This window comes from Rhinoraja longicauda, chromosome 35 (assembly GCF_053455715.1).
Source record: "Rhinoraja longicauda isolate Sanriku21f chromosome 35, sRhiLon1.1, whole genome shotgun sequence".
Lineage (NCBI taxonomy): Eukaryota > Metazoa > Chordata > Chondrichthyes > Rajiformes > Arhynchobatidae > Rhinoraja > Rhinoraja longicauda.
This window is the reverse complement of record NC_135987.1, coordinates 7276762-7304070: the sequence shown is the minus strand read 5'-3', so window position 1 is coordinate 7304070 and position 27309 is coordinate 7276762. Positions and strand designations below refer to the sequence as shown.

The following is a 27309-nucleotide window of genomic DNA, read 5'->3' as shown; positions in this document are numbered from 1 at the left end:
GATCTTGTCTTTGGGGCCTCCATCTGCAATTGGCTTTCTTGACCGGCAGACCTTAGTCAGTTACAATTGGTCATAACATTTCTGCTACGCTGACCTTCAACATCGGTGCCCCCAGGGTTGTGTGCTCAGTACCTTGTTCTGTTGTACACTGATGAATATGTGGCCAATTGCAATGCCAACTCAATTTTTAAATTCACCGATGATACCACTGCTGTCAGCCGGATCTACAATATGACAAAGTGCAGGTAAGTGATCGAGAATGTAATGTCATGATGTCTGGATAATAATACCACTGGTTGTTGTCCAAAAAAAGTGAGGGGGTGAACATGATCCTGGCTTCATCAACAGCTGTTGGTCGATAGCTTCAAGTTCTTAGGCAGCCATATCACCAGGAAGCTAACCTGGTCCCTCCACACTGACGTGATAATCAAGAAAATGCGTCAGCGCATTTACTTTCTTAGGCATCCAAGATAATTCAGCATGTCCATGCGGATTGTCTTGAACCTCTACAGATGCACAATGGAAAGTATTCTGACAGATTGCATTTCAGCCTGGTGTGGCAACTGCTTAGCTCCTGATTGCATGAACCTGCAGAGAGTGGTGAACACTGTCAAGTCTGTCATGGTTTGCTCTTTCCATCCATCCAGTCCTTCTTTGCGGTGCTTTGCATTGGGAAGGCTGGAAGTATTATCAAGGATGCCTGTCACTTTGGCCATTTCCTTTTCTCCCATCTGGAGAAAATATGAGCTTGACAGCTTGGGCGTCCATGCTTAAGAATAACTTTTCTCCCATTGCTATCCAGCAGCTGAACTAATCATCTCTTTCAAAACCCCTTTCCTAGAAATGCTGCCATGTACTCTTACTCTTAGCATTACCTTATTTAGTTATCATTGTACTTCAATACTCCTTTGCATTACTCAAATTTTGCATTGCAATCTTGCACCATTCTGCTGTTTGTATTTTTCTTGTATTTATCATTACTGCATATATAATGTTTACTCTGTGAGCTTGATGTGAAGATTAAATTTCATTGCACCCTGGTGTATATGACTATCAACTAATCTTTCAAAGATCTGGCATTGGCATGATGAGCCAAATGGCCTCCTCTCAAACTGTGGAATTCCACAGTTTTACAAATATGTACATTGTGAGCAGTTGGTTCGTCAGTTTTGAGTCGGTGAGCTGCCAGCAGGGGTCAGGACAGGACAGGACATCATACATCATTTCAGTCAAGTGCATCAACCAGCACTGTGTATTTCTGTAAAATCATCATTGGCTAGGTCACCTGAGCTTTGCATGTGCCACAACTGGATTGATGTTTGTATGTCAATGTAGTCTTTTTACAACCCTAATGCTTTTCTTTTTAACCAATGGGCCTGCATTCCATCGCTCCGCTTTTGAATTAGTGGTGGTGGAATGCACTAATACAAAAACTGAGAACCTAAGCAAATTTAGGCATTTCAAATGGGCATACTGAAATATAATTAACATTTATAAAGAGGACATCATAGTTATTAAGTGTAAGAAAATAACTGCAGATGCTGGTACAAATCGAAGGTATTTATTTCACAAAATGCTGGAGTAACTCAGCAGGTCAGGCAGCATCTCAGGAGAGAAAGAATGGGTGACGTTTCGAGTTGAGATCCTTCTTCAGTCTGAAGAAGGGTCTCGACCCGAAACGTCACCCATTCCTTCTCTCCTTAGATGCTGCCTGACCTGCTGAGTTACTCCAGCATTTTGTGAAATAAATACCTTCATAGTTATTAATGTTCAAAGTCAGCACATTGTGATGGGATGTGACAAATATTAAAGATAACCTCCCGTTCTAACCTGAAGGGTTAAGTTTAGAATTAAATTTGAAAATGCTATGCAACATTATTTTTCTGGCCCTCATTTTGTATATCTCCTTTATTTTCAATACATCCTGATGTAGCGGCAATTGTTTTTCACCAGATTGTTTAGATTGCGTTTTGCAGCTGTGATCTTACCTCCAAGTCTAACCATCCTCAATGCTCCAGAGTGCAATATCCCTTCCAATAAAACCTTGAACTTAAAAATAAACAGCTTCTTATATGGAGAAGGCAATACAACTCTCAGTCATCTGTGAGCAATTTCAGAATTGTGCTGGGAAAAAGCCATTCGTGAACCTCAAAGGATCAACAATTGACATGCCCATGTGCATTTTGCCGTTATTGGATTAAGATATTTTTTAGTTTGCTCTTTACCAATTTTCCCATTGTTTACATTCTGCTACAGTAAATAAAACTTGCTTTGGTATACTACCTTTCACAGCCCCTAATATGATCAAAACGTTTTAAAGCTAATTAAATACTGTTGAAACAGTTTAAATGGCGGAAATTCAGCAGGATTACACTTAGCAAAGTCTAAGTTGATCAATTTCCCTCCTGGGATAAATCAAGTTCTATCCTATCATATCATTTGTTCATAATTTGTTGATAAGGCTGCACAGTGGTAGAGTTGCCGCCTTACTGCGCCAGAGACCTGGGTTCGATACTGACTACGGGTGCTGTCTGTAGTTTGTACGTTCTCCCTGTGATTGCGTGGGTTTTCTCCGGGTGCTCCGGTTTCCCAGCGCATTCCAAAGATGTGCAGGTTTGTAGGTTAATTGGCTTCTGTAAATTGTCCCTAGTGTATAGGATAGAACTAGTGCACGGGTGATCGCTGGTCGGCACAGACTCGTTGGGCCAAAGGGCCCCTTTCTACAATGTATCTTGAACCTAAACTGATCAAGCACCTTCAGAATTTTGATGGTGCCAGACTAGCAGAGTGCCCATACTATTGGATGTTACTCATGCACCCCAAAGCACTTTTATTTCTTTTTTTGTAAATAGAGCTATTGCAAATTTTCCAGTGAACCTAGTGAGTTTGAAGGGAGTGGAAAAATGAGCACTAGTGAGTTTAAAAAGGAGCATGGGTAACAGAACCAGGTGAGTTTCAGCTCGCAAATTTTAGTTTGTCAAACAAGCTGAAAATGCAGGCACAAGCAACTGCAAATCTTTGCTCAAACACAAAGCACAAAGGAACTCAGGAAGTTAGGCAGCACCCTGGAGGGAAAGCACATGCAATATTTTGGGTTGGGAACCTTCATTAGACTCAAGGAGGGTCTGAAGAAGAGTTCCGATCTGAATCATTGCCTGTCCATTTCCTCCACAGAGAGGAGGGTCAGGCAGCATCTCAGGAGAGAAGGAATGGGTGACGTTTTGGGTCGAGACCCTTCTTCAGACTGATGTCAGGGGGGCGGGACAAAGGAAGGATATAGGTGGAGACAGGAAGATAGAGGGAGATCTGGGAAGGAGGAGGGGAAGAGAGGGACAGAGGAATTATCATAAGTTGGAGAAGTCAATGTTCATACCATTGGGCTGCAAGCTGCCCAGGCGAAATATGAGGTGCTGTTCCTCCAATTTCCGGTTCCTCCAATTTCCTGACCTGCTGAGTTACTCCAGCATTTTGTGAATACATTTCCTCCACAGATGCTGCCTGTCCCGTTGGGTTTTTCCAGCACCTTGTGTTTACTGAAGGGTAAATATATGTGCACTCCAGATACCAGATTGCTCACTGGATCACAGCTCCATCCACACACCTACCCATGTTCTAGAACCAGAGTTTTTCCAATCCAAACGATGGCTACACATCTGTTTCACACTTTCAGGAAGATGAGATTATGTGAATCTGTGGAGAGGAGGTCTAAGGATAACAAGGACTCTGTGTACTAATGAGCAAGCCATATGCTGAACCGTTGAGCGTTCTGAACAACTGGATACCACATTATCCGAGTTTTACTGCAATCTTTTCCAGTGATGTTAGTTGTTGTTAGTTGTGGGCCAGAACAATAGGCACTGATGAAGTTTTGTAGCACAATGAAGTAGGGGAATTAGTTTAAATAAAATTCAGATCCATGCACATTTCCTGCCTTTCTGTTACAATTTTTCAGCATTTAGTTTTCTTACCAATATAAAGCTCCAGTTTTACTTTTCACTGTTTCAAGTACATTTGTTTTAAGGATGGAGATACATTTCTTATTTTAAATAGAAACAAATATCAGGAACAGCTACTCCATTTAGAGATTGATGTGTAGCTGGGAGCCAAAGCCTGTGTTTCTGTCTACAAGCATAACTGAAATTCATGACATTCGGCAGCAGGTAGGTATTTATATTTGTGATGATGACTATTCCAGACTGAGCTTCCTGTCTGGTACGCACCACGCCACTTAAACAGGCCATACACCAGTGACTACAAAGTTGACTCAATCCACAACTGATGCAGTTAGTTTTTCCACAATGAAAAGCTTTCTCGCTATGGATATTCAGAAAGGATTATCCTACTACACCTACCGTAATTTTCTCTCTGCTCCTCCAGGACGTTCAAGTGCCTATTGTTCAATTGCAGCGAATGGCTCATCGACGGTTCCTAATGGTTAGTTTTTGGAGAATTGTGTTCTGCATCAGAAATTTGAATTTTCAGCTGGCATATATGTAAGTTTGCTTAAGTAAAAGAGTTGGCTTACATTATTGATGGCAAAATGCTGAATAAATCTTTGCATGATGAGTTTGAGATACACTACGGATAATTCAAACTTTATGACATTGATGACATTCAAGAATGGTATAAAGCATACAGAAACTTAAACGATGGTGGCAATTCTCATAGCCAAATTGATTTTTTGGAACACGCATGCCATTTAACTTTAAACTGGAGCTAGTTACATGACCCTCCAGCAAACAGCAATTTTTTTCTGGTTTTAAAAGTTTGGATATTCTGAGTGTAACGGACATCTTTTTCTCTCTTGAAGATGGCTTGTCAAAGAGCTGTGTTTCCATTTGTTCCTGAGTAATGTAAATGCAGGCCTCAGCAAGAGTTTGCTCAAACTAGTGGCAGATACCAACTACGGCAAGTTTTGAGATTGGTACAATGAAGCTTAGTGGAAACCACCACTTTTTGGGGGTAATTCTCAGCAATGATTTTGGTGGGGATGTACATAATGCAGTCTTAAAGCACAGTCCCCCGAAACAAATACAGGTTTGAGAACTATTTATAGGCCAATTTCTCCATGTTAGAAACACCATTTTCCATTGGTACCCATGTGGTATTACTTTACATACATTTTCTGTCATTCTTTCATTTAATCAAATATCACCCTAACATTATCCATAATTAAAATAATCAAATACATCAAATGCATCAGTTATTAATGAATACCACAAAACATTTTATTATTATTACAATCTTGAAAAATGGTTAAAAAATGTATGGTAGAATTTGCATTTAGTCAGATTTACATAAATCAGGTCATTCAGAACCTGGGGTGTCCATGTATTCCACTTTGGTTGGAATGATGAGCACCATAACCCAATAGGCCACGTCTTTAACGATCGAATGAATCCATTCAAATGTGGATTAGAGAATGTACTGCAGAAAAATGGTGTTGAAAGATGCATATGTTATAAATAGTTTTCAATTGAGAAAATATTTTACGTCATTTTAATCAATCGAGATTTAAGTTTACTTATGCATTTTTCTTCATGACTTAATCAGACATCTATCTGCAGCAGGTTCTACCATCCCAGGCAATGGTTAACCGAGTTAACCAACAATCAAACCATCTTTGGGGCCAAATGGTAACTGTTACAGGCTGAAACCATTTGCTACAAAATCTGACTTGAAGGATTTATGTAATAATCTGATTAAGGTGTCAGGAACTGGTGGAGCCTTTAACGAAAGAAGAATTAAGACAGCTTGCAACCAGTTACTGAATGAGCTTTTTCCATAATTCAAACATATCTGGAAAAAAAAATGCTATTTATAATATCTCATCAATGGCAACAGCATGGACATTTCTTATTGGAATAAATACATTCCTTTGACCAAAGAGAGGATTATAAGAGAAATGGGTGATGCAAAATATTGCAAATCTGTTCTTAAATCATCATATCAACATTATCCTTTGCAGGTACAAAGTTTAACACTCAAAGATAAATTTATGCTGTTATCATTTTTTAATTATTTTTTTTGTTTAATACACCTTCATTTTGTTACAAATTACTCCTTGCCAAAGTAGAATATGTTTTTCAGGACTAATATCAAATAAGATTACTTTTCTTGTTACTGAGGTGATCTTATTCTCATAGATAAGTATTAAAGAAAGAGTGACAGAGAATTCCTCATATTGCATTGTTTATTCCTACAATATATGTAACTAAATATATAATATAACTATTCAACGTTTAGATTTTTAAAAAAGTTGATTACCCCCATTGTTCAGATTTGAAGCCTTTCATCAGCTGTAATTGAGACTTCTGGGCACCACAGTACGAGCTTACTGGATCAATTAATTTTGTGTCAGCATTTACATTCAAATTTGGTCTCCAAAGTAATCAGAGCAAATCCCACACCAAAGCACTTCCACTTAATGCAAATAGACTATTGTAATTCTCCACTGTAAATGAGGCACATCTTGATCTCTCTGCACGCAATAATCATCCAAGCATTGAATTTGGCTGAATACAACACAAACTGTTCTAAACCTTTACTAGAAACCCAACACATTTTTTTTAACAATTGTACCTAATTATTTACCCTGCACAAACCTAATACACCATGTTAATCAAAACTGCCAACCTAAATAGGTATATTCCTTATATTAAACAAATGCACTTTTAAGAACTAAAGAGGGTAAAGAGAATGAATTAATTAATGAATGAATTCAAAAGAGATCGATTCACCTCTGCATCAGTGTCTATTTTTAAGATTAAGGGTAGCAAAAGTTGAATTTATCAGCAAATTGATCTAGAGGTCAGATAGCAATATTTCTTTACTTATTTTTATCTCATGTGAAATAACTGTCATTTAATTGATGCGTTGGCACCACAAAAATAATCTAATCCCGACAATTAATATAGGAAAATAACTGCAGATGCTGGTACAAATCGAAGGTATCACAAAATGCTGGAGTAACTCAGCAGGTCAGGCAGCATCTTGGAGAGAAGGAATGGGTGACGTTTCGGGTCGAAACCCTTCGGGTCGAGACCCTTCTTCAGTCTGACCTGCTGAGTTACTCCAGCATTTTGTGATACCTTCGATTTGTACCAGCATCTGCAGTTATTTTCCTATATTAATTTAATCCTAATCATTTATCAGAACAGATAGGTGAAATTACAATAAATTATATCCCTTCACTTCACATGCTACATTTTGGAGCTGTAATGTGGATTTTTTTTGTACAATTTTAATTAAAATTGATTTAAAATACTTTTTTTTTTAAATTCTGCGTAAATGTGAAGAAACCTTGACCATAACTAAAGGAAATAAGCAAAAAAACACCTTGTTTGATAAAATACCAAACTTAAATGAATTATACCTTTAAAATGTTTCTAATCCCACAGCAATACTTTTTGATTTCACCAAAGGTAATGAAATGGGAAAAGTAAACTCTGCATGTAAAATAAGACATGCAACTGGCACTGGCAACTGGTTATTAGATTTATAAATAATGAATATCAATGAAATCTCTTATCAAACAGTACACCTAAAAATGGACAATTGATAATTTTGGTAAACCAATAATAATAATAATAATAATAATGCATTACATTTATATAGCGCTTTTCAAACACTCAAATACGCTTTACAGGGATTACTAGAACATAAAGAAAATAAATAGATAAATAAGTAAACGAACAGAAAAAGGAGACAGAAGGTGAGGTGACGGTCAGTGGTTGAAGGCAGTGCTGAACAGGTGAGACTTCAGTGATGTTTTGAATGTGGTGATTGAGGAGCAGTCTCTGACGGTTTGGGGTAGTGAGTTCCATAGGGTGGGAGCAGCGATGGAGAAAGCCCTGTCCCCCCAGGATCTGAGTTTGGTCCGGATGGGGGGGGACAGGAGGTTGGCAGCAGCAGAACGGAGGGTGGAGATGGGAGTGTATCTGTGGAGGAGGTCAGTCAGGTAGGATGGGGCCAGGTTATGGAGGGCTTTGTAGGTCATGAGGAGGATTTTGTACTGGATTTTCTGGGGGATGGGGAGCCAGTGGAGCTTGTAAAGGACAGGGGTGATATGGTCACGGATTGGGGAGTGGGTGAGTAGACGGGCAGCGGAGTTTTGAATGTATTGAAGTTTACTGATGATTTTTGAGGGTGAGCCATAGAGGAGGCTGTTGCAGTAGTCCAGACGGGAGGTGATGAAGGCGTGGATGAGGGTTTCTGCAGCTGTGGAGGAGAGGGATGGACGGAGACGGGCGATGTTTTTGAGGTGGAAGAAGGCTGTCTTGGTGATGTGTTTGATGTGTTTGTCGAAGGAGAGGGTTTGATCAAAGATGATTCCAAGATTCTGGATGTGAGGGGAGGTGGATACTGGGAGACCATCAATATTGAGGATGAAGTTTTGGGTGGATTTGGTGAGCATTTTTGGACCAATGATGATGATTTCGGATTTGTTGCAGTTGAGTTTGAGGAAATTTGATTGAAGCCAAGATTTTATTTCAATGATGCAGTTTGTCAGTGTAGAGTGTGTGGTGGTGGAGATTGACTTGGTGGAGATGAGGAGCTGGATATCATCGGCGAAGCAGTGGAAGTTGAAACCATGACGGCGGATTAATTGACCAAGGGGGAACAGGTAGAGGATGAAGAGGAGGGGGCCAAGGACTGAGCCTTGGGGGACACCTTGGGGGAGGGGAGCGGTGGGGGATTTACAGTTGTTAATGGAGATGAACTGGTGCCTGTCGGAGAGGTAAGATTTGATCCAGGATAGGGCTGTGCCGGTGATGTCAAAGGAGGTTTCAAGTCGGGTGAGGAGAATGGAGTGATTTTGTTCAGAGGTTACTCTGTTCTTCACCATTTTAGTAGAATCATTAACAATCATTACCGCGGTGGCGCAGTGGTAGAGTTGCTGCCTTACAGCGAATGCAGCGCCAGAGACTCAGGTTCGATCCTGACTACGGGCGCCGTCTGTACGGAGTTTGTACGTTCTCCCCGTGACCTGCGTGGGTTTTCTCCGAGATCTTCGGTTTCCTCCCACACTCCAAAGACGTACAGGTATGTAGGTTAATTGGCTTGGTAAATGTAAAAAGTGTCCCTAGTGGGTGTAGGATAGTGTTAGCGTGCGGGGATCGCTGGGCGGCGCGGACCCGGTGGGCCGACGGGCCTGTTTCCGCGCTGTATCTCTAAATCAAAAAAAAATCTAAAGAATTGGAAATAATGTACAGCACAGAAACAAGCCATTTGCCCAAAATGACCCATATCAGAGTTTGTGTCTCACATAAGCTTCAGCATAGCCCTCTATCCTTCTTGTGTTTACTTAGCTACCCCTAAACTTAGTATACTAATGACTTGGAAATTGGCAGTGTTATGGGTAGTGAGACTTTTAACAGCCCCATCATTTAGGGATGGCCAATAAATGTGGGCATCATTGTCAGCATGTCCATACCTTGTGAACAGTGTTTAAAAAAATCTCAAATCCATCCCTCTCGTCCCTGCATGTTCAATAATCTAGGGCTCAAAGGTATGATTTTAACTAAGTTCTGTGCATTGAACATGTTTATTTATTCAGAAACACATTCCATACCTGCATTCTGCTGTTTTCATAATTAAAATTTAAAATAAAACACATTCACTGTTGATCCAAGCCTCCAAGTATAACAGTGGCAGTATAAATGAAAATTAACTCAAGTGGTAAAATTACTCAGTGGTCTACAAATGTATTTCAGACTGTAACATAATCTCTGAGATTTTTATTTTATGAATCACACAACTTCATTTTCATAGTTTATTACATCATTAATTCTCATTCACACAGCTGCCGTGTATAGAGTTTACCTTATTAGTAATATTTTCCCTGATCCCCCAAAGTAATAAAACACACTATAAGTTTACATTTTGCCATTTCATTAAATCCTTTAATTTAAATGGGGCTTCTTGTTAAAATACAATTTTGGAATGGATTCCAAAAATCCTAAAATGCTTTAATAATCTTGAATTAATCGATTTATTTCTTTGGTGACACAAAATGAATATGGCATTTATTTTAATATTCACCTGCCTTCTGTTTTCTATGCTATTATCTGACATCTTCAAATTATTCTCTTTCCATTTCAAATTCTTTTGCTAAGTATCTAAAATGGTATTCTCTAACTGTTGCAATAAAAGTGAGACCAAAGACAAGCAAACAGAATGCACCATTATCCCAATCGCCATCTGACTGACAAAATCAATGCTTTTACAACTAAATTCAGGCCATTCTACTTACACAGTTAGCTATTCTTTAGAATGCAGCTTCTGATGATAGCATTAGCAACAAAGAACTGTTTTCTATATCTCAAAGTTCTCCACCATAATATACCCCTCACAGCAAAACGGATAACTGATAATAGAATAAAGTTCTAAATACTTCCAATCAATCTAGGTGTTCATGAAAAATCTTTGGGTTCAATTATTGATACATTATACCAATTTTTTAACGTGCTAAATTGAGCTGACTAACTGCACAGAGTTTCATAGAGAACTTCGAAACCATTACTTCCAGTTACTCCCCCCTACAATCAGATTCAGAGATACAGCGCAGAAACAGGCCCTTCGGCCCACCGGGTCCGCGCCGCCCAGCGATCCCCGCACACTAACACTATCCTACACCCACTAGGGACAATTTTTACATTTGACCAGCCAATTAACCTACATACCTGTACGTCTGGAGTGTGGGAGGAAACCGAAGATCTCGGAGAAAACCCACGCAGATCACGGGAGAACATACAAACTCCGTACAGACGGCGCCCGTAGTCAGGATCGAACCTGAGTCTCCGGCGCTGCATTCGCTGTAAGGCAGCAACTCTACCGCTGCGCCACCGTGCCGTCCAGTCCGAAGAAGGGTCCAGACTTGAAACGTCACCTACCCATTTTCTCCAGAGATGCTGCCTGACCAACTGAGTTACTCCAGCATTTTGTGTCTATCTTTGGTATAAACAGCATCTGCAGTTCATTTTTATTACACCCTAGCCATTAGTTGTCAATACCCCTGTTTATTTCACACTCAGCCAAAAATTGAAGTTTAAATAACTTTGATGGTCAAGTCTCGGTGTGCAAGATTTAAAATGTGAGTAAGTTGGATGCACTTTGAATCTGGCCTCTCAATTTTACGCAAGAGAAGCCTGGCATGTAGATGGCAACCACATTAATTTCTGAAGCGCAAGATAAGAATTTGAATTATTTTAGTTTCTTGAGTTTCTAGTTCTATTATCATTTTCTGTGTTTTTTTTATAAAACACATTTTAAATATCTAACTAACAGAGATGTAAAAAAAGTCCAAAAGCCTTTGATAGTGGAATCCAGGGTAGACAATAGACAATAGGTGCAGGAGTAGGCCATTCGGCCCTTCGAGCCAGCACCGCCATTCAATGTGATCATGGCTGATCATTCCCAATCAGTACCCCGTTCCTGCCTTCTCCCCATACCCCCTGACTCCGCTATCCTTAAGAGCTCTATCTCGCTCTCTCTTGAATGCCTTCAGAGAATTGGCCTCCACTGCCTTCTGAGGCAGAGAATTCCACAGATTAACAATTCTCTGACTGAAAGTTTTTCCTCATCTCCGTTCTAAATGGCCTACCCCTTATTCTTAAACTGTGGCCCCTGGTTCTGGACTCCCCCAACATTGGGAACATGTTTCCTGCCTCTATCGTGTCCAACCTCTTAATAATCTTATATGTTTCAATAAGATCCCCTCTCATCCTTCTAAATTCCAGTGTATACAAGCCTAGTCGTTCCAGTCTTTCAACATACGACAGTCCCGCCATTCTGGGAATTAACCTAGTAAACCTATGCTGCACGCCCTCAATAGCAAGAATATCCTTCCTCAAATTTGGAGACCAAAACTGCACACAGTACTCCAGGTGCGGCCTCATTAGGGCCCTGTACAACTGCAGAAGAACCTCTTTGCTCCTATACTCAACTCCTCTTGTTATGGGTACTTCTTGAGAACAGGCCAGTTCCTGCAGCATTTTGCATCAGAACTTTGGTTAGTTCTGGAAATGTATTTTCAGCCCAAGATATGCCCCAATGATTCCACCAACAGTGCCATTACCACATTTTGCTTTTCCGCATGATTTTCTAACTCACCTCGCTGACTCGGTCTAGCCAGCTTTTACTGACATTCTTTAAAAAGCCAATCACACTTGAGTTGAATTCTTTGTCAGGCTGCTCCTCAGTACTCTGCAGCCTCACTGCTGACACAGTGCTGACAGAGGCATCAAATACCAGGGACACTTGAATATAGCATTGTAGGTTCTCTGTGGATGTCTGATACAGATGCAATCCCTTCAATGGACACTGTTCTCCACTGCTCTAATACAGGCCACCTTTGAAACCTTTTCTTATTATTTCCCCCATTATTCCAGCAGCCATGTTTGAGAAAGCAACACACTTTAGTTGGAACAACACTGGTTTATTTCTGCAAGTGGCCCTCTAAGGGCTAGATGTGAAGTCCATAGCTGTGAGCTTAAATGAGAGCAGCTGTGCAATTTTAAACACATTAATGACTTAGTATGCTGGAATGTAAACAGGGCACTGTTGCATTGGGCAACCTAATTATGTTATTTTACAATCTTAAAGCACACCACACACGCTGTACCCAAGAGGTTAAAAATGCAATTTTCAGACCCAATTTCCTTTGCTAACCTACATTAGATCACACTTTTAGAAAACTGCACAGAAAAGATTTAATAAGATAATGCAAGAGCATTATGGATGTTTCACCATGTCAAATTCTGGGCATTTTTTAACCATTAATCTTTCTATGCTAATTGCTGCCACTGAAAAATCAGATGCTTGAATTGGGTCCCTCCAATTTGATGTAGTAGTGTTTTTCAGGAGATTCCATCCATGTTTACCATCTTTCTATGGAGTTTTAAAAACGTAAATTACTGCAACAATTGTATATTCTTGAGCATTCTTGTGCACTGAATAGCTTTTAACTTTAAAGAACAAACTTTTCAGGGCCTAATGAACAAAAACACTAAACTGAAAGATCAGGAGATTAATTTAGTATTTGTAAGGCATTTTACATTCACACAGGCCAGCTTACTTCACCATCCAGCATTATTCTCAAACGGCTCCACTCCCCATCAATCTCAGCACATAGAAGCAATTTTCAGTAAATAGTTCCAAGGTGCTTCACGGATGAGTAAACATACAAAATTTAGTGTACCATGAGACTCATTCACTGGAAAATTTGATGTAACAGAGTAAAGAAAGGCACATAAAATAACCAATAGTAAAATTATTCTATATTTGGAATCGTTAACACTTCAAATTTTCCATAGGCACAGGTTAGAATTGGAACAGAAACAGCAGGAAAATATTGTAGAGCTGGAAATGGGACAGAATTTAGGATTTGAAGCTAAGCTGAGAATTTAGCAGGTCACCAAAGTAACATACATTACAAAGACATTGTGGCACTCAGAGGAAAGCTGCAGTGTTTATAAGTAGTGACTGGATAGCATGCCTTCAGTCTTGAACCTGAAGTGGCAAAACAACAATCTGGCCCATTCTTAACAATACTAGACAAGCAATCACCCAGTTGTATCCTGTTACCTGTTGATGATAGTGGAACAATAAAACTAAATATTATTGGCACATACACAGGTTTATTGATCATTATGGCAAAATGAGCAATACAGAGGAAAAGGCCAGAGGGACAATTTTTAGGAGATACTGGTAATTTTGCAAAGACTATGAATAATTAGAAAAAAGGTGAGACAAAACTTCTTACAGTTCAAGATTCAACCATTGTGTACATTAACTGGTTATTGTCGACAGACCATTTTTTCTAAAAAAATGAATGCAATAACAAAAAATGAACTAAAGTCAAACATAATTCTATGAAAAGTAACCCAAGAGGTAATCCAAGTTATCTCTAACAGGGTAACAGAAGGTAATTAGGTGTAAACTGCTTTTCGCTTGAGCACGTACAAATCTTAATTTTACTTCACAAATTTCCCAGATTCCAACTGGTAATTAGCTATAACAAATCCAATATTTCTAATCAGTTAAAAAGTGCAATACTATAGTGCTGAATATTTCTAGATAGAAACAATACTTGGGATGCCAACCTTACATTTTAATAATGGTTTGAATAAGGGGATCTTGTGTAATGTATCCAGACCTGCTGCTGATTCGAAATTTAGTGTCAGGGGCTTAGATGGGGCAGAATTTATTAACTGCGTCCAGGAGGGTTTTTAAAATAATATGTAAATAAACCCTCAAATTGGACCATACTAAACCTTATTTTGGGAATATTCCAAAATCACTAAAAGACTGGACATTAGCCAATCTTGATCCTTTAGTTAAGAATGGCAGCTGGAACAAAGCTGGAACAAAGCAGAAAATTATAGGCTCACATCAGTGGTAGAGAAATTATTGGAGAACGTTCTTAAGGACCGGATTTACTTGCTTTTGGAAAAGCATGAATTTACGAAGTATAGTCAATGCGACTTTCCGTGGAGGAGGTACTCTCTCACAAATTTGAAATATGTACTTGAAGATGTAATGAAAATGATGTGGATGTTTTCTAAATGGAAAACGTTCTAAATGGACTTCAGTAAATCATTTAACAAATTTCCTCATGACAGGCTGGGCCAGAAGATTAATTCACATCAGTCTACTGTGCTTTTGATGACATTCATTGCAATACTATGGAGGTATGGTCATTATATCAAGTGATAGTCGTGTATTTTCTAACATGGGGACAAAATTGTATGGAAAAACAGAACTTGTTCGTTACCCGGGGATGTCCTGTATCTCTCCTTTACCAATTATGTCACACTTATCGGCCATATCACCAAGCTTGCAGTCTTTACAATCCTCACCAAGCTTGCAGTCTTTACAATCCTAGCCACGTAGTGAATGCAGGCCTCAGATTCACAGCACTTGCTGGCATCCAAACCTTGCCCCAATCCTGCTAACATTCTATTTGGTTCATCAAGATGCCTGGCCTTTCTTGAATTACCAGTAACACACTGAGTTACCAGTTTTCTTTTGTGCAAGGTACATTGGCACAAAGTATGAAGGAAAACCCTATTTAAGTGCAAACCTGATTCACTAGTGCTAATGTCTTGTGGGCTGCAGAATTTACAATCAGCAGGACTGCAATGAAAATGGTTGTTGGTGCTTTGCAGATTTGATGAATATCTTGGTATTTTTAAATAAATATATATTATTGAACACATCGTTCTCAATATTACTCAATGAAATGGACAGACATGCACATAATCTGTTCAGCTGATTACTATGGAGGTGCGATGCCATTTACATTAATCAATGACTGTGCTAGAATAGCCTGGAGTGGAAAACCCACACAGGTTCATGATATCATCCCACTATACAGTTCCAGATTCAATGAGAATACAGAAAATGATAAATGTTACGTATACTCTTCAAATTACAGATTTACGGGTGACACGAAATTCAACTGTTACTAATGAAGGAAGAATAAAAAACAATAAATAGTATATAAGGCCACTTACAATATTCATTAGCGTCAGAACATAGTTCTGAACATGCTGTTTTCCATGGAAGCGAACAACTGAATCATCTACTGCCATCAGAGCTTCAATGTTGTAGTCATCTTTCTTTGCATGCCTTCGTTTTCGTGCTGGATGAGTTAGGTTCTCCTCAATGATGTCTAAAGAGTTTGCAAGATCACCAATACCAAATTTCAAGGCTTTGGGGAAATAAATTTAGCAAGACAAAAGAAAAATAAATCAACATTGCTTTTGTAATAATTAATTGATATATTTAAATACTAAAATACATCTTATAAGCAGTATTAAAAAATAGTACCCAGTTTGCTCACATCTCAGCAATATATAGCAGAATTTCATTTAAATCCAAACTTCAGAATTCTAAAGACAGTTACTTTACATTCAAAACCAAACTTAATAATTATTAATAGTAAATTGATTGGATTATGCTGTTTAGGATTATAATGCTTATGACATCATTTATAATCAGTAACATGCAGCCCTAAAATTACTCTTACCCAAGCAACTAAACATACATCACGAACTATGTAAGTGAAGGGCCAGAAGCAGTTTTGTTGATAAGAATAGATAAATAAAGCAAGCATAACTTTATTTGTAAGACTGGGAAGGACAGTAAACGTAACACTGATGCTTGCAAATTTTGATAAATTGATTGATTATACACCTTTAAGATAATCTCACACATGTGGATACCATGGGGCAATGTGATACGAAAGCAAAATACTAAGAAGGCACATATTTGAAATGAAGAATAATTGCTGGAAATATTCAGGCAGAACACGTTAACAGCTATTTTTTCTGTTTTCTCAATTTATATTTGGTCTCCATTGTAAATGAGATTTGTGACTAATCATTGAGTTGAACAGACTTTAGATAAAAAAACATTTCCAGAAGTTTTAATTCCTAGCACAATTTCCATTCCATTTCCTTTGGTAATTTCAGATTATCATTCTTTACTTGTATATCTTTGAGACTTCTGTTGGCTTGCTTTTCTTCATTTAAAATCCCCAATCTCTCACTCCATCACTGACCTACCTCCATTTCCCTGCATCTGGAAGCTATTTATCTCTTGACAGATAGTACCTGATTTGCTGAGCATTTTTAGCTTTAGCATAATTGTTTCCAATACAATGTTCACTGCCTCAGTCAGTCTGCAGCATTCAGAGATATCGAGCAAGGATTTTAACTCTTAAATTTTAGAATAGATAGAACTTCCTTCCAGTAACATTAGAAATAGATTTTATTTTCCTATTTACTAGCCTGATAAGTGAAGCTAACAAATTAAAAGACAAACAAATATTATTTGCTTCACTCCAAGAATGGTACAGGTGAAAGTAAGATATCTGAAAGATCACATATTGGGCACCATCGTATAGTGAAGCGTAATATGCTCAAAATATACAAAATAACGCAATAATTTTCATTACAGATAACCCTTGTCATAACGGACCATGATGGGGAAGGGCGGAGGGGGGGAAATGGTATCCATTATTGTCGGTAACAGAGTGAGGGATTCGCTCCAAGCACTTAGCGGTTACTCGATGAAACAATGAGTTGTTCTCAAATACAAAGTTCCTTTTAACAGCTAAATGTACTTTTGTTACTGCAGGCTAAAAATGCTAAAGGCTGTTTGTTACATTGTTTAATTATCATTGCATGGCAATTTTAATGGCCTCCCACAGTGTAACGTGCAGTCTTTGCTCTTAAAGAGACACTGGTGCCTGATTACTGTACCCTGTCTGCTATAACCAAAATCAGTTATAAAGTTGTCCGGGTAGACTGTACTTAGTGCGGCACGGTGGCGCAGTGGTAGAGTTGCTGCCTTACAGCGAATGCAGCGCCGGAGACTCAGGTTCGATCCTGACTATGGGCGCCGTCTGTACGGAGTTTGTACGTTCTCCCTGTGGCCTGCGTGGGTTTTCTCCGAGATCTTCGGTTTCCTCCCACACTCCAAAGACGTTCAGGTATGTAGGTTAATTGGCTGGGCAAATGTAAAAATTGTCCCTAGTGGGTGTAGGATAGTGTTAGTGTGCAGGGGTCACTGGGCAGCGCGGACTCGGTGGGCCGAAGGGCCTGTTTCTGCGCTGTATCTCTAAATCTAAAAAAAATCTAAATATAGAAATGACTTAGAAACAAATCAAAAGTTAGCAAATAAGTACTTGTAATAAATAGGAAAAAAAAAAAGGAAATTTCCATTCAAAACTACAATATATCCTGCAGATGAGTATTTGGAATAAAATTCAATCATTCATAAATTCTGATAAAAACATAATAGAAATTGTTGCTGATCTCCAGTTGAATGGCAGAATAACAAGAACACGTGCATCATAACAAAATGGTACAAAAGGACTAACAGGGTAATTCTGCAAGTGAAGGAATCTAATAAACTAAGAAGCGTTTACATGAAAAGATTGCAAGTATCCATTAAATCAAAATGCCAGTATAAATGGGAGATTTTTTAAATCTACATTTCTGAAATAAATTTACTAGGAGTATTGAAAAGGTTTGAAATTCACAATAATATTTTGACTGAAATTAATTAGCCAGCTCGTAATCTTTGTAAATAGTTGTCAATTGAGACCGAATGATTTGACACACGCAGCTGTTTCATAAATATACTGTGGAAGGAAGATTTCTCTCTTTTATACATTCTTACTCATTCTCATAATTTAATTTAGATGGCAAAATTTAAGAGGCTAAAATTTACCTGCTTAGTAAAGTGGTTGTTTAATTACATTAATAGGTATCAAAGATGAAGCCCGTATCTATGAATATCGGTAATCTGCTTCAGATTATTATATCTCAAATTGGCCACATGATAGTTTATCACTTCAGTAAACTTGTTGATTTTATGACCCATGTACTGAGCATAGACACCAATGGTTACATCCATCCCACCACAGTGCCAGTATGTGTTCCAAGCATGTGAGCGCCATTATTCAATCAAAGGAGTGCTTTAAAAAGTTTACAGGAGACAACAATGTTGTTGGCAATGTTGGATGGTGTGCCAGAAATGACAAAGTGGTACCACAAGCACCAAAGCCAGCGAAGGTTGAGGAGCACACTCCAAACTCGAGAGAAACACGAGAGCAACAGAAGGCAGCAGGATCAAAGTTCAAGGGCCGGTGAAATAAATAAAGCAAAAAACTCATGGTGGTGATAAAGCAGCTAACTATCATTAGTTGGTCGTAGTAATGCTATAAAGATGATCTTTCTTCCACAACTACTATACTTATTTCAAGCAATTCCGATCTATCTTCCAAAAAAGTTTTTTTTTAAAATTGATTCAATTGTTACTAATTTTATTTGGGACTACAAGACTCATAGAATAAATAAAAGACATCTATGTAAGTCTAAAATTAATGGAGGAATTGCTTTACCTAACTTTTTATTTTATTATTGGGCGGTTAATATTAAAAATATAACCTGCTGGTTGGATGATTCTGATCAACAACCGGATTGGTTAAAGATGGAGAAAGAGGATTGTTTACCATTCGATATTGGTGCGATCCTCTTAGCTCCAATAAATTTAAATAAAAAAACATATGGAGGTAATCCCATTATACACAGTGTTATCCGTACCTGGAAACAATTAAAGCTTACGTTAAAATTGAGTAAATTATCTGTTTTCCTTCCTATTGCGAATAATCCTTCTTTTAAACCGTCTGTCTTAGATAGAGGCTTTGCTCAATGGAAAAGTTATGGAATTAAAAGGGTGGGAGATCTTTATCATAAGGGAACTTTTCTTTCTTTTCAGGATTTACAGCAGAAGTACGGATTACATGTTAATAATTATTTTAGATATTTACAACTTAGAGATTATGTAAAATCACACATGCAAGAATATAAGTTTAGAGGTCCAGAAACACTTGATGTATGCCTGAATCGACATTATAATTCAAATAAATTAATATCCTTTATTTACAATACTCTCCTTGACACTGACATTCCGTCATCAGAATCTTATAGACGAGCATGGGAGGACGAATTGAATCAACTTATAATGCAAGATATATGGGATGAAAGTTTACAACATATACATCAATGTTCATTGAATACTAGACACTCCTTAATACAATTTAAAATAATACATAGATTACATTATTCGAAGACGAAATTAAATAGGATTTTTCCTAGTATCTCTCCTATTTGTGATAAATGTCAATTTCAAGAAGCTAATTTAACTCATATTTTCGTAACTTGTATAAAAATGCAAAACTTCTGGTTGGAGATTTTTAAAATAGTTTCTAAAGTTATTAATAAAAAGTTAGATATGGGCCCAAAATTAATTATATTAGGATTATCAGAACATACTACAAATTTTACAGTAAGTCAGGTACATTTTCTTGATTACAGTCTAATAACTGCGAAAAAATTAATACTTAAATTTTGGAAAAAACCAATAACCCCCACAATTAAAATGTGGACTACGGAAATTACAGAGACCCTGCATTTGGAAAAAATAAGGTTTGCCTTAATCGACAAACCTGAGCTATTTTTAAAAATATGGTCTCCATTTATTGAATTTTTAGAAAAGTAAATGTGTTTGGCACAGGACTAAAATAAAAAAATTAAATTAAAAGTTGAAAATTGAGTTAGGGGTTGGATGTACAACTGTGGTTATTGTCTCCCGGATCTACTCCCTTTAATTTTTATTGTTAGATCCGGTTTTTTTAACCCTTTTACTCTCTCTCCCCAAGTTTATAGTTTTTTTAATTTTATTTTTACTTTCTCTCTCCAAAAATTTAAAAATTGAAGCTATGTAAGAACTTTGTAACAAATGTGTTTTTTTATTTCTATTTGTACATATGCTTTTCAAAAATAAAAAATATAAAAAAAAAAAAAAGAAATTCCAAGAGACTTGCACAGAAAAATGCTGCTTTGTTGGAGAAAGAGGGTTGAATTAATGTTTGATATATAATGGAAAAATTGCAGTGCCAAAAATAATTCAACTTTAACAAAGGTTGCAACACCAAACATAAACTGTACACATCTTAGACAACAGTTGCCTGCGAGAACAACATATCATATCATATCATATATATACAGCCGGAAATAGGCCTTTTTGGCCCACCAAGTCCGTGCCGCCCAGCGATCCCCGCACATTAACACTATCCTACACCCACTAGGGACAATTTTTACATTTACCCAGCCAATTAACCTACAAACCTGTACGTCTTTGGAGTGTGGGAGGAAACCGAAGATCTCGGAGAAAACCCACGCAGGTCACGGGGAGAACGTACAAACTCCTTACAGTGCAGCACCCATAGTCAGGATCGAACCTGAGTCTCCGGCGCTGCATTCGCTGTAAAGCAGCAACTCTACCGCTGCGCTACAGTGCCGTCTTTTCATCTTGCTAAATGTGCAGAAAGAATCCGAAACTCTCAGAGGTGGGGTACACGTTGCTTCCATTAAATATGTAGCTCACTTTTTGTCAAAATAGATTAAAGTAAAACTGCTCATTAGCTGCATGCAAAACACTGTGTTCAATTGAAGCTTCAAACATTAAACAAAAAGATTGTCACAGCTTACAAAGAATCAACAGAATGGCTTCACCTCATGGAAGAATACGCAAGGATTTGTTCATAAGTTCAAAGATATGGGAGCGGAATTAATCTGTTCCACTATTCAATCATGAATGATCTACCTTTCCCTCTGAACCTTTTCTCTGCCTTCTCCCCATAACCGTTGACCCCTTACGAATCAATAGACAATAGGGCCATTCGGCCCTTCGAGCCAGCACCGCCATTCAATGTGATCATGGCTGATCATTCTGAATCAGTACCCCGTTCCTGCCAATCAAGAATCAAGAACCTATCAATTTCTGATTTTAAAATACCCAAAGACTTGAGTTCCTCCACAGTTGGTGGCAATGAATTCCACAGATTCACCACCTTCTGGCTAAAGAAATTCCTGCTCATCTTCTTTCTAAAGGTATGCCCTTTAATTCTAAGGCTGTGTCCTCTGCTCTGAGACTCTCCCACTGGTGGAAACATCCTCTCCACATCCACTCTATCCAGTCATTTCATTATTCGGTAGGTTTCAATGAGATCCCCCCCCCCCCCCCCTCACCTTCCTAAACTCCAGCGAGTACAGGCCCAGAACCGTCAACCGTTCATCATATGTTAATCCAGTCATCTCCGGGTTCATTCTCATTTGTTTTAACAATTACCGGAATAAAATTGAGGTTTTGAGTTTGAAATGGAAAAACTGATTTGTGTTTAGACAGATGGTGTGCTGTCAGTGACAATGGAACACAATGGAACGTTGCAATGTTCACATATCCTGAGCATTCTCTGGGTGTTTGAGAGGAGCAGCTCATCTACTATTACAGTCTTATTCACTAGCAAAATCTTTTTTCCAAAGTTTTGATTTATACTTGCAATAAATATCATCATCTCGACAGAGATGAAATCTCATGGATTCAAATACTTTAACTTGCAGAAGTATTTTCAAATAAATTGATGCTGAATAAGCAGATATGATTTACCATGCAACAGAGATAAAGTCTGTAATTCATTGACACAGATCCAAAAAATGTTAATGGCAAAAGATTCCTCTGAGAAAGGATAACTGGGGAAGGGAAAGATCCGTCTTTCCTCCTGACTTAACAGTCTATCTTAATAATCTTCATGGAGTAACTTGCCTTATCTCTCGATTCAATCGATTCACAAACTTTCAGGCTAAACAAACTGGTTTATACACAAATGCTGCAAGATTGCCTTTCATTTTCATTCTGCCCAGAGGTATCTTTTGAACAATCATGAATCTGGGTCTTCTAAAGCTCTGGAGAAGCAGCGATTCTTGATCATTTCCAGAATTTCAGAACCACAAAAGGGGAAATCCCTCAGGCGAATTTTCTGCTTTCCCAGAATCAACAGAATTTAGCATTGAACCTTTCACCCATCAGTGCTCTGACTTGCTTTGCCAAAAATACTGCAGAAAAAGCTGAAGTTTTGCATCAGTAATTCTAAATTGAAACACAAAGTTAACTGTAAAACTTGCCTTTTCCCTACTGTGGCTTGAAGGAAAAGCATAACTGCATCATAGATGGTAACCTTGAGACTTCTTAAATGTATTCTGCAATATTAAAAATAAAACTTGACATTACTAAAGTGGTATCCCAGAAGCAGTGTAACATTGCACATGAATCCTGAGAAAGCTGTCATTTTTTCCCTGAGAAAGCTAAATGCTATTTCCACCCGAGAAAGAATAAAATCTGAACATCCAACCCTTGGATATCCTGATGGTTTGGCATCTGACTCACTAGATGATGTTGGCAATTTCTACTCAACATTTTCTGGGACCCCCAGTACCTATGCTGCCTTCCTTCTCGTTAGGCCACCATGCTCCCTGTCCACTTCCAGGGTCTAGGTCCCCCATGCTCCCTTCCTGTTCTCCAGGTACCTAGTTCCCTTGCCCCCGAAGATCGGGAGCAGTGCTTAGTGACCACTTGATGGGGTCCCATTTGTTGTACTCACCAAATAATTGTCAGGGCCCAGGTTCCCCCACTCACCATCCACACTTTGGGTTTTCTCGGAGTATTTTCCATTGCGCACTGTTTAGGCCTTCAATAAACCGACTTGTTCGAGAAATTCACCATTGATCTCTGAGACGTTTTATTTTGTGTTTGTTCGTATCTGAGCTAGGCCCCAAGTAAAGCCAGATTCAGGGTACAAGTATAACACAAAATTCCCTCCAACACCCTGATAATACAATTTATAAAATGATATCCTATTTATCTGGGGAAACCTTTACCTATTAGGTTCAGGGATGTTAAAATGTTATTTCAGAACGAAAGAAATGGAAGTAGAGGGCCATTCAGCATCTTGTTCTTGTGCCGTTATTCAACAAGATCCTTTTCCTCAGTACCAGTTTCATCACAAATCTGAATTAAATATATTTGGGCGGCATGGAGGTGCAGCGGTAGATTTGCTGCCTTTAGGTGTCAGAGACCCAGGTTCGATCCTGACTACGGCTGCTTGTCTGTACGGAGTTTGTTCATTCTCGCCTGGGATGGCAGGACTTTCATATGAAGAAAGACTGGATAGACTTGGCTTGTACTCGCTGGAATTTAGAAGATTGAGGGGGGATCTTATAGAAACTTACAAAATTCTTAAGGGGTTGGACAGGCTAGATGCAGGAAGATTGTTCCCGATGTTGGGGAAGTCCAGAACAAGGGGTCACAGTTTAAGGATAAGGGGGAAGTCTTTTAGGACCGAGATGAGAACGTTTTTTTTCACACAGAGAGTGGTGAATCTGTGGAATTCTCTGCCACAGAAGGTAGTTGAGGCCAGTTCATTGGCTATATTTAAGAGGGAGTTAGATGTGGCCCTTGTGGCTAAAGGGATCAGGGGGTATGGAGAGAAGGCAGGTATGGGATACTGAGTTGGATGATCAGCCATGATCATATTGAATGGCGGTCGGTGCAGGCTCGAAGGGCCGAATGGCCTACTCCTGCATCTATTTTCTATGTTTCTATGTGACCTGCGTGGGTTTTCTCCGGTTTCCTCCCACACTTTAAAGACATACAGGTTTGTAGGTTAATTGGCTTGGTATAATTGTCCCTAGTGTGTGTAGGATAGTGTAAGAGTGCGGAGATCGCTGGTCGGCGAGGACTCGTTGGGCCGAAGGGCCTGTTTCTGCGCTGTATCTCTAAACTAAACTAAATACTCAGAGACATTTTCCATGGGTAGAGAATTTGAAAAACCAGCTAATCTGACTAAAGACATTTATACTTGATCTTAAATCACCACTTAATTTAAGGCTGTGAGCACTGGTTCTAGACATGCCAGCCAAGGAAAATATACGATCTATCTACAATGTGAAGCCCAATAAGAATTTTCAATGATTCAATGCAATCACCATTCATTCTCCTAAAATAGGTTTGGTAAATGCTATGGTCTCACACAAAAAAATAAATCAGATTATAACAGTCCATTAAATCAATAACAGGCTTGATCATGAAAAAAATTCATATTCTGATACTCACTGTAAGTTATAAGCATTTAATGGACATCCAAGGAAATATATCAATAACATAAACATCTGGAAACTTTGTAATGAACGTAAAGCTCAGTACTAAAAAATGAAAGATGGCGTTTTAAAAATCTTAATGAATGCGGTCAGATAAATATCTGATTTGTTTTTTATTAAAAAACTTTAAAATTATATACTGCTACTTTTCACAGTGCAGATTTTACAATTCTGTTGAAAAAATACTGAATGCTTGCCACTGCAAGTAAATCTGTGAATTTCACATGCTGTAATAGCTGGATGGTTTTCAGAATGAATTGCGTCACATCTTGTCTGTGAGCTGTGCATATCAATGACTGACAAATTTAATCTAGCACTCTATCCAAAAGGATTTGGCTTCAATCAATGCACTGAAAATTTTACTGAGCTGATTTTAGGAGAATGAATATTTCATACAAAGCAGCCAGAGATGACTGGAAATTGAATGGATATTCACAGTGATAGGACACCTTTAGTGTTGTGAAAATGCATTCCTTATACCATTGACTTCACCGTTGTCTTCATAAAAATGGCATTTCCAATAAGTTCAGAATAAATTGTTTCAGACAACCGTTGCAGCAGCTGTTTATTCTAAATTTCCACTTGAAACAATGTGCTCACATGACACCAAACAATTCAGTTGTGCAAGCACCAGAACATGTGCCAGTGTTAGCAGTCATATACTTTCTTTACCCAATAACTAATAGCATACTACCAGCACTTTCCCCCCATCCTATAACAGTGATCACCGATTTTGTGTTTATCAGGAACATATGTGAACTTCTCTGCGCTCATTCTAATGCTGCTTTTTTTTCAATTTTCCTTGCATGCAATCTTTCCATTTTCTCCATGATAGTTACCCATGCTGAACAGCAGGGCCCATAAACAGTGCTTGAGATCAGGATGATATTTAGTAGAACCAATATCAACTGGAAATCCAATCATTCACTAGCATGCCCTTTTAAAATGTTAACTCCATTCGACCTCAGCCTTTGACTTGCACAGATAGAAATGTGAACCATTCATATGGTAAGTTAGTAAAACACGAGGCTGATATCCGCCAAGAATACAGAACCAAACGTACTTTTTGCAATAAACTACCACACTAATTGCGAGTAAATTATGTAGAATGTCCAGGCTCCAGAACTGTGGTTGCTCTTTTAAGTACTTCCTGGCAAACTATAACCTGGCCATTTTTGCGGCTTGCATCCTGCAGTGTAGCCTCTGTATTTCTGTTCATGAAGTCTTCTGCGGACAGTGGTCATTGACAAGTCTACACCTGACTCCTGAAGAGTTTTTCTGATCAGGACAGGTGTTTGGGGATTTTTCTTTATTATAGAGAAAGTTCTTCTGTCATCAGCTGTGGAGGTCTTCCTGCTGTAATTTCTACGTGGTGAAAACCAAAATGTATAAAAATGGCCTTTATTAAAATCTGACAATGTGATTTTTTCTATTACAAATCTAAAATTGTGGAGTACAGAGGCAATATATAAATGATGGGTCTTTGTCCCAAACATTATGGAGGGCACTGTATATAACAAACAGCAGAGGTTCCAGCACAGATCCCTGCAAAACTCCGTTGGTCACAGACCTACAGCTAGAATATCTTCCTTCCATCACAACTCTCTGTCTTCTATAAATAAGCCAGTTCTGAATTCAATCCATCATGAATCCCATACATCTTAATCTTCTGGATTATCTTACTATGAGGGGTACAATATCCACTGGCCTGTATTCAACAACCTCCTTCATAACCTCCTCAAAAAACATGCATCCTCAAAAAACGCAGTCAAGTTAGTAAGACACTTCATTTGGTAGTGCTAGTTTAAAATTATGTGATTTTTTGCACCATGTACAGTGCCCTCCATAATGTTTGGGAGAAATACCCATCATTTATTTATTTGCCTCTGTACTCCACAATTTGAGATTTGTAATAGAAAAAAAATCACATGTGGTTAAAGTGCACATTGTCAGATTTTATTAAAGGGTATTTTTATACATTTTGGTTTCACCATGTAGAAATTACAGCTGTGTTTATACAGTCCCCCCATTTCAGGACACCATAATGTTTGGAACACATAGCTTCACATGTGTTTGTAATTGCTCAGGTGTGTTTAATTGCCTCCTTCATGCAGGTACAAGAGAGCTCTCAGCACCTCGTCTTTCCTCCAGTCTTTCCATCACCTTTGAAAACTTTTATGCTGTTTATCAACATGAGGACCAAAGTTGTGCCAATGAAAGTCAAAGAAGCCATTATGAGACTGAGAAACAAGAATGAAACTGTTAGAGACATCAGCCACACCTTAGGCTTACCAAAATCAACTGTTTGGAACATCATTAAGAAGAAAGAGAGCAGTGGTGAGCTTACTAATCGCAAAGGGACTGGCAGGCCAAGGAAGGCCTCCACAGCTAATGACAGCAGAATTCTCTCTATAATAAAGAAAAATCCCCAAACACTTGTCCGACAGATCAGAAACACTCTTCAGGAGCCAGGTGTGGATTTGCCAATGACCACTGTCAATGACAAATTCAATGACTTTGTGTACAACATCTTCCGTGGGAGGATTTCATATTCACCAATCTCTAAGTGAAGAAATATTTTATCACAATCCTAAATATGAATCCTTTTTGTGGATATAGACCTGGTTGACCCAATCTCTTCAACTCCCCCTCCCATTCCCAGTCTTACCTTTCTGTCATGGGCCTCCTCCAGTGCCATAGTGAGGCCCACCGGAAATTGGAGGAACAGCACCTCATA

The 27309-nt window shown here is 38.5% G+C and overlaps 1 protein-coding gene across 3 annotated transcripts in view; it reads right to left on the bottom strand.

Annotated features, from left to right (window-relative positions):
* adamts14 (ADAM metallopeptidase with thrombospondin type 1 motif, 14) overlaps positions 1–27309 on the bottom strand; it is a 120852-nt gene that overhangs the window by 57826 nt on the left and 35717 nt on the right. For all 3 annotated transcript variants that reach the window (XM_078428534.1, XM_078428536.1, XM_078428537.1), the window contains one exon: positions 15519–15715. In XM_078428534.1, coding sequence (XP_078284660.1) covers positions 15519–15715 — 197 coding nt within the window. The remainder of the gene's footprint in view (positions 1–15518; positions 15716–27309) is intronic.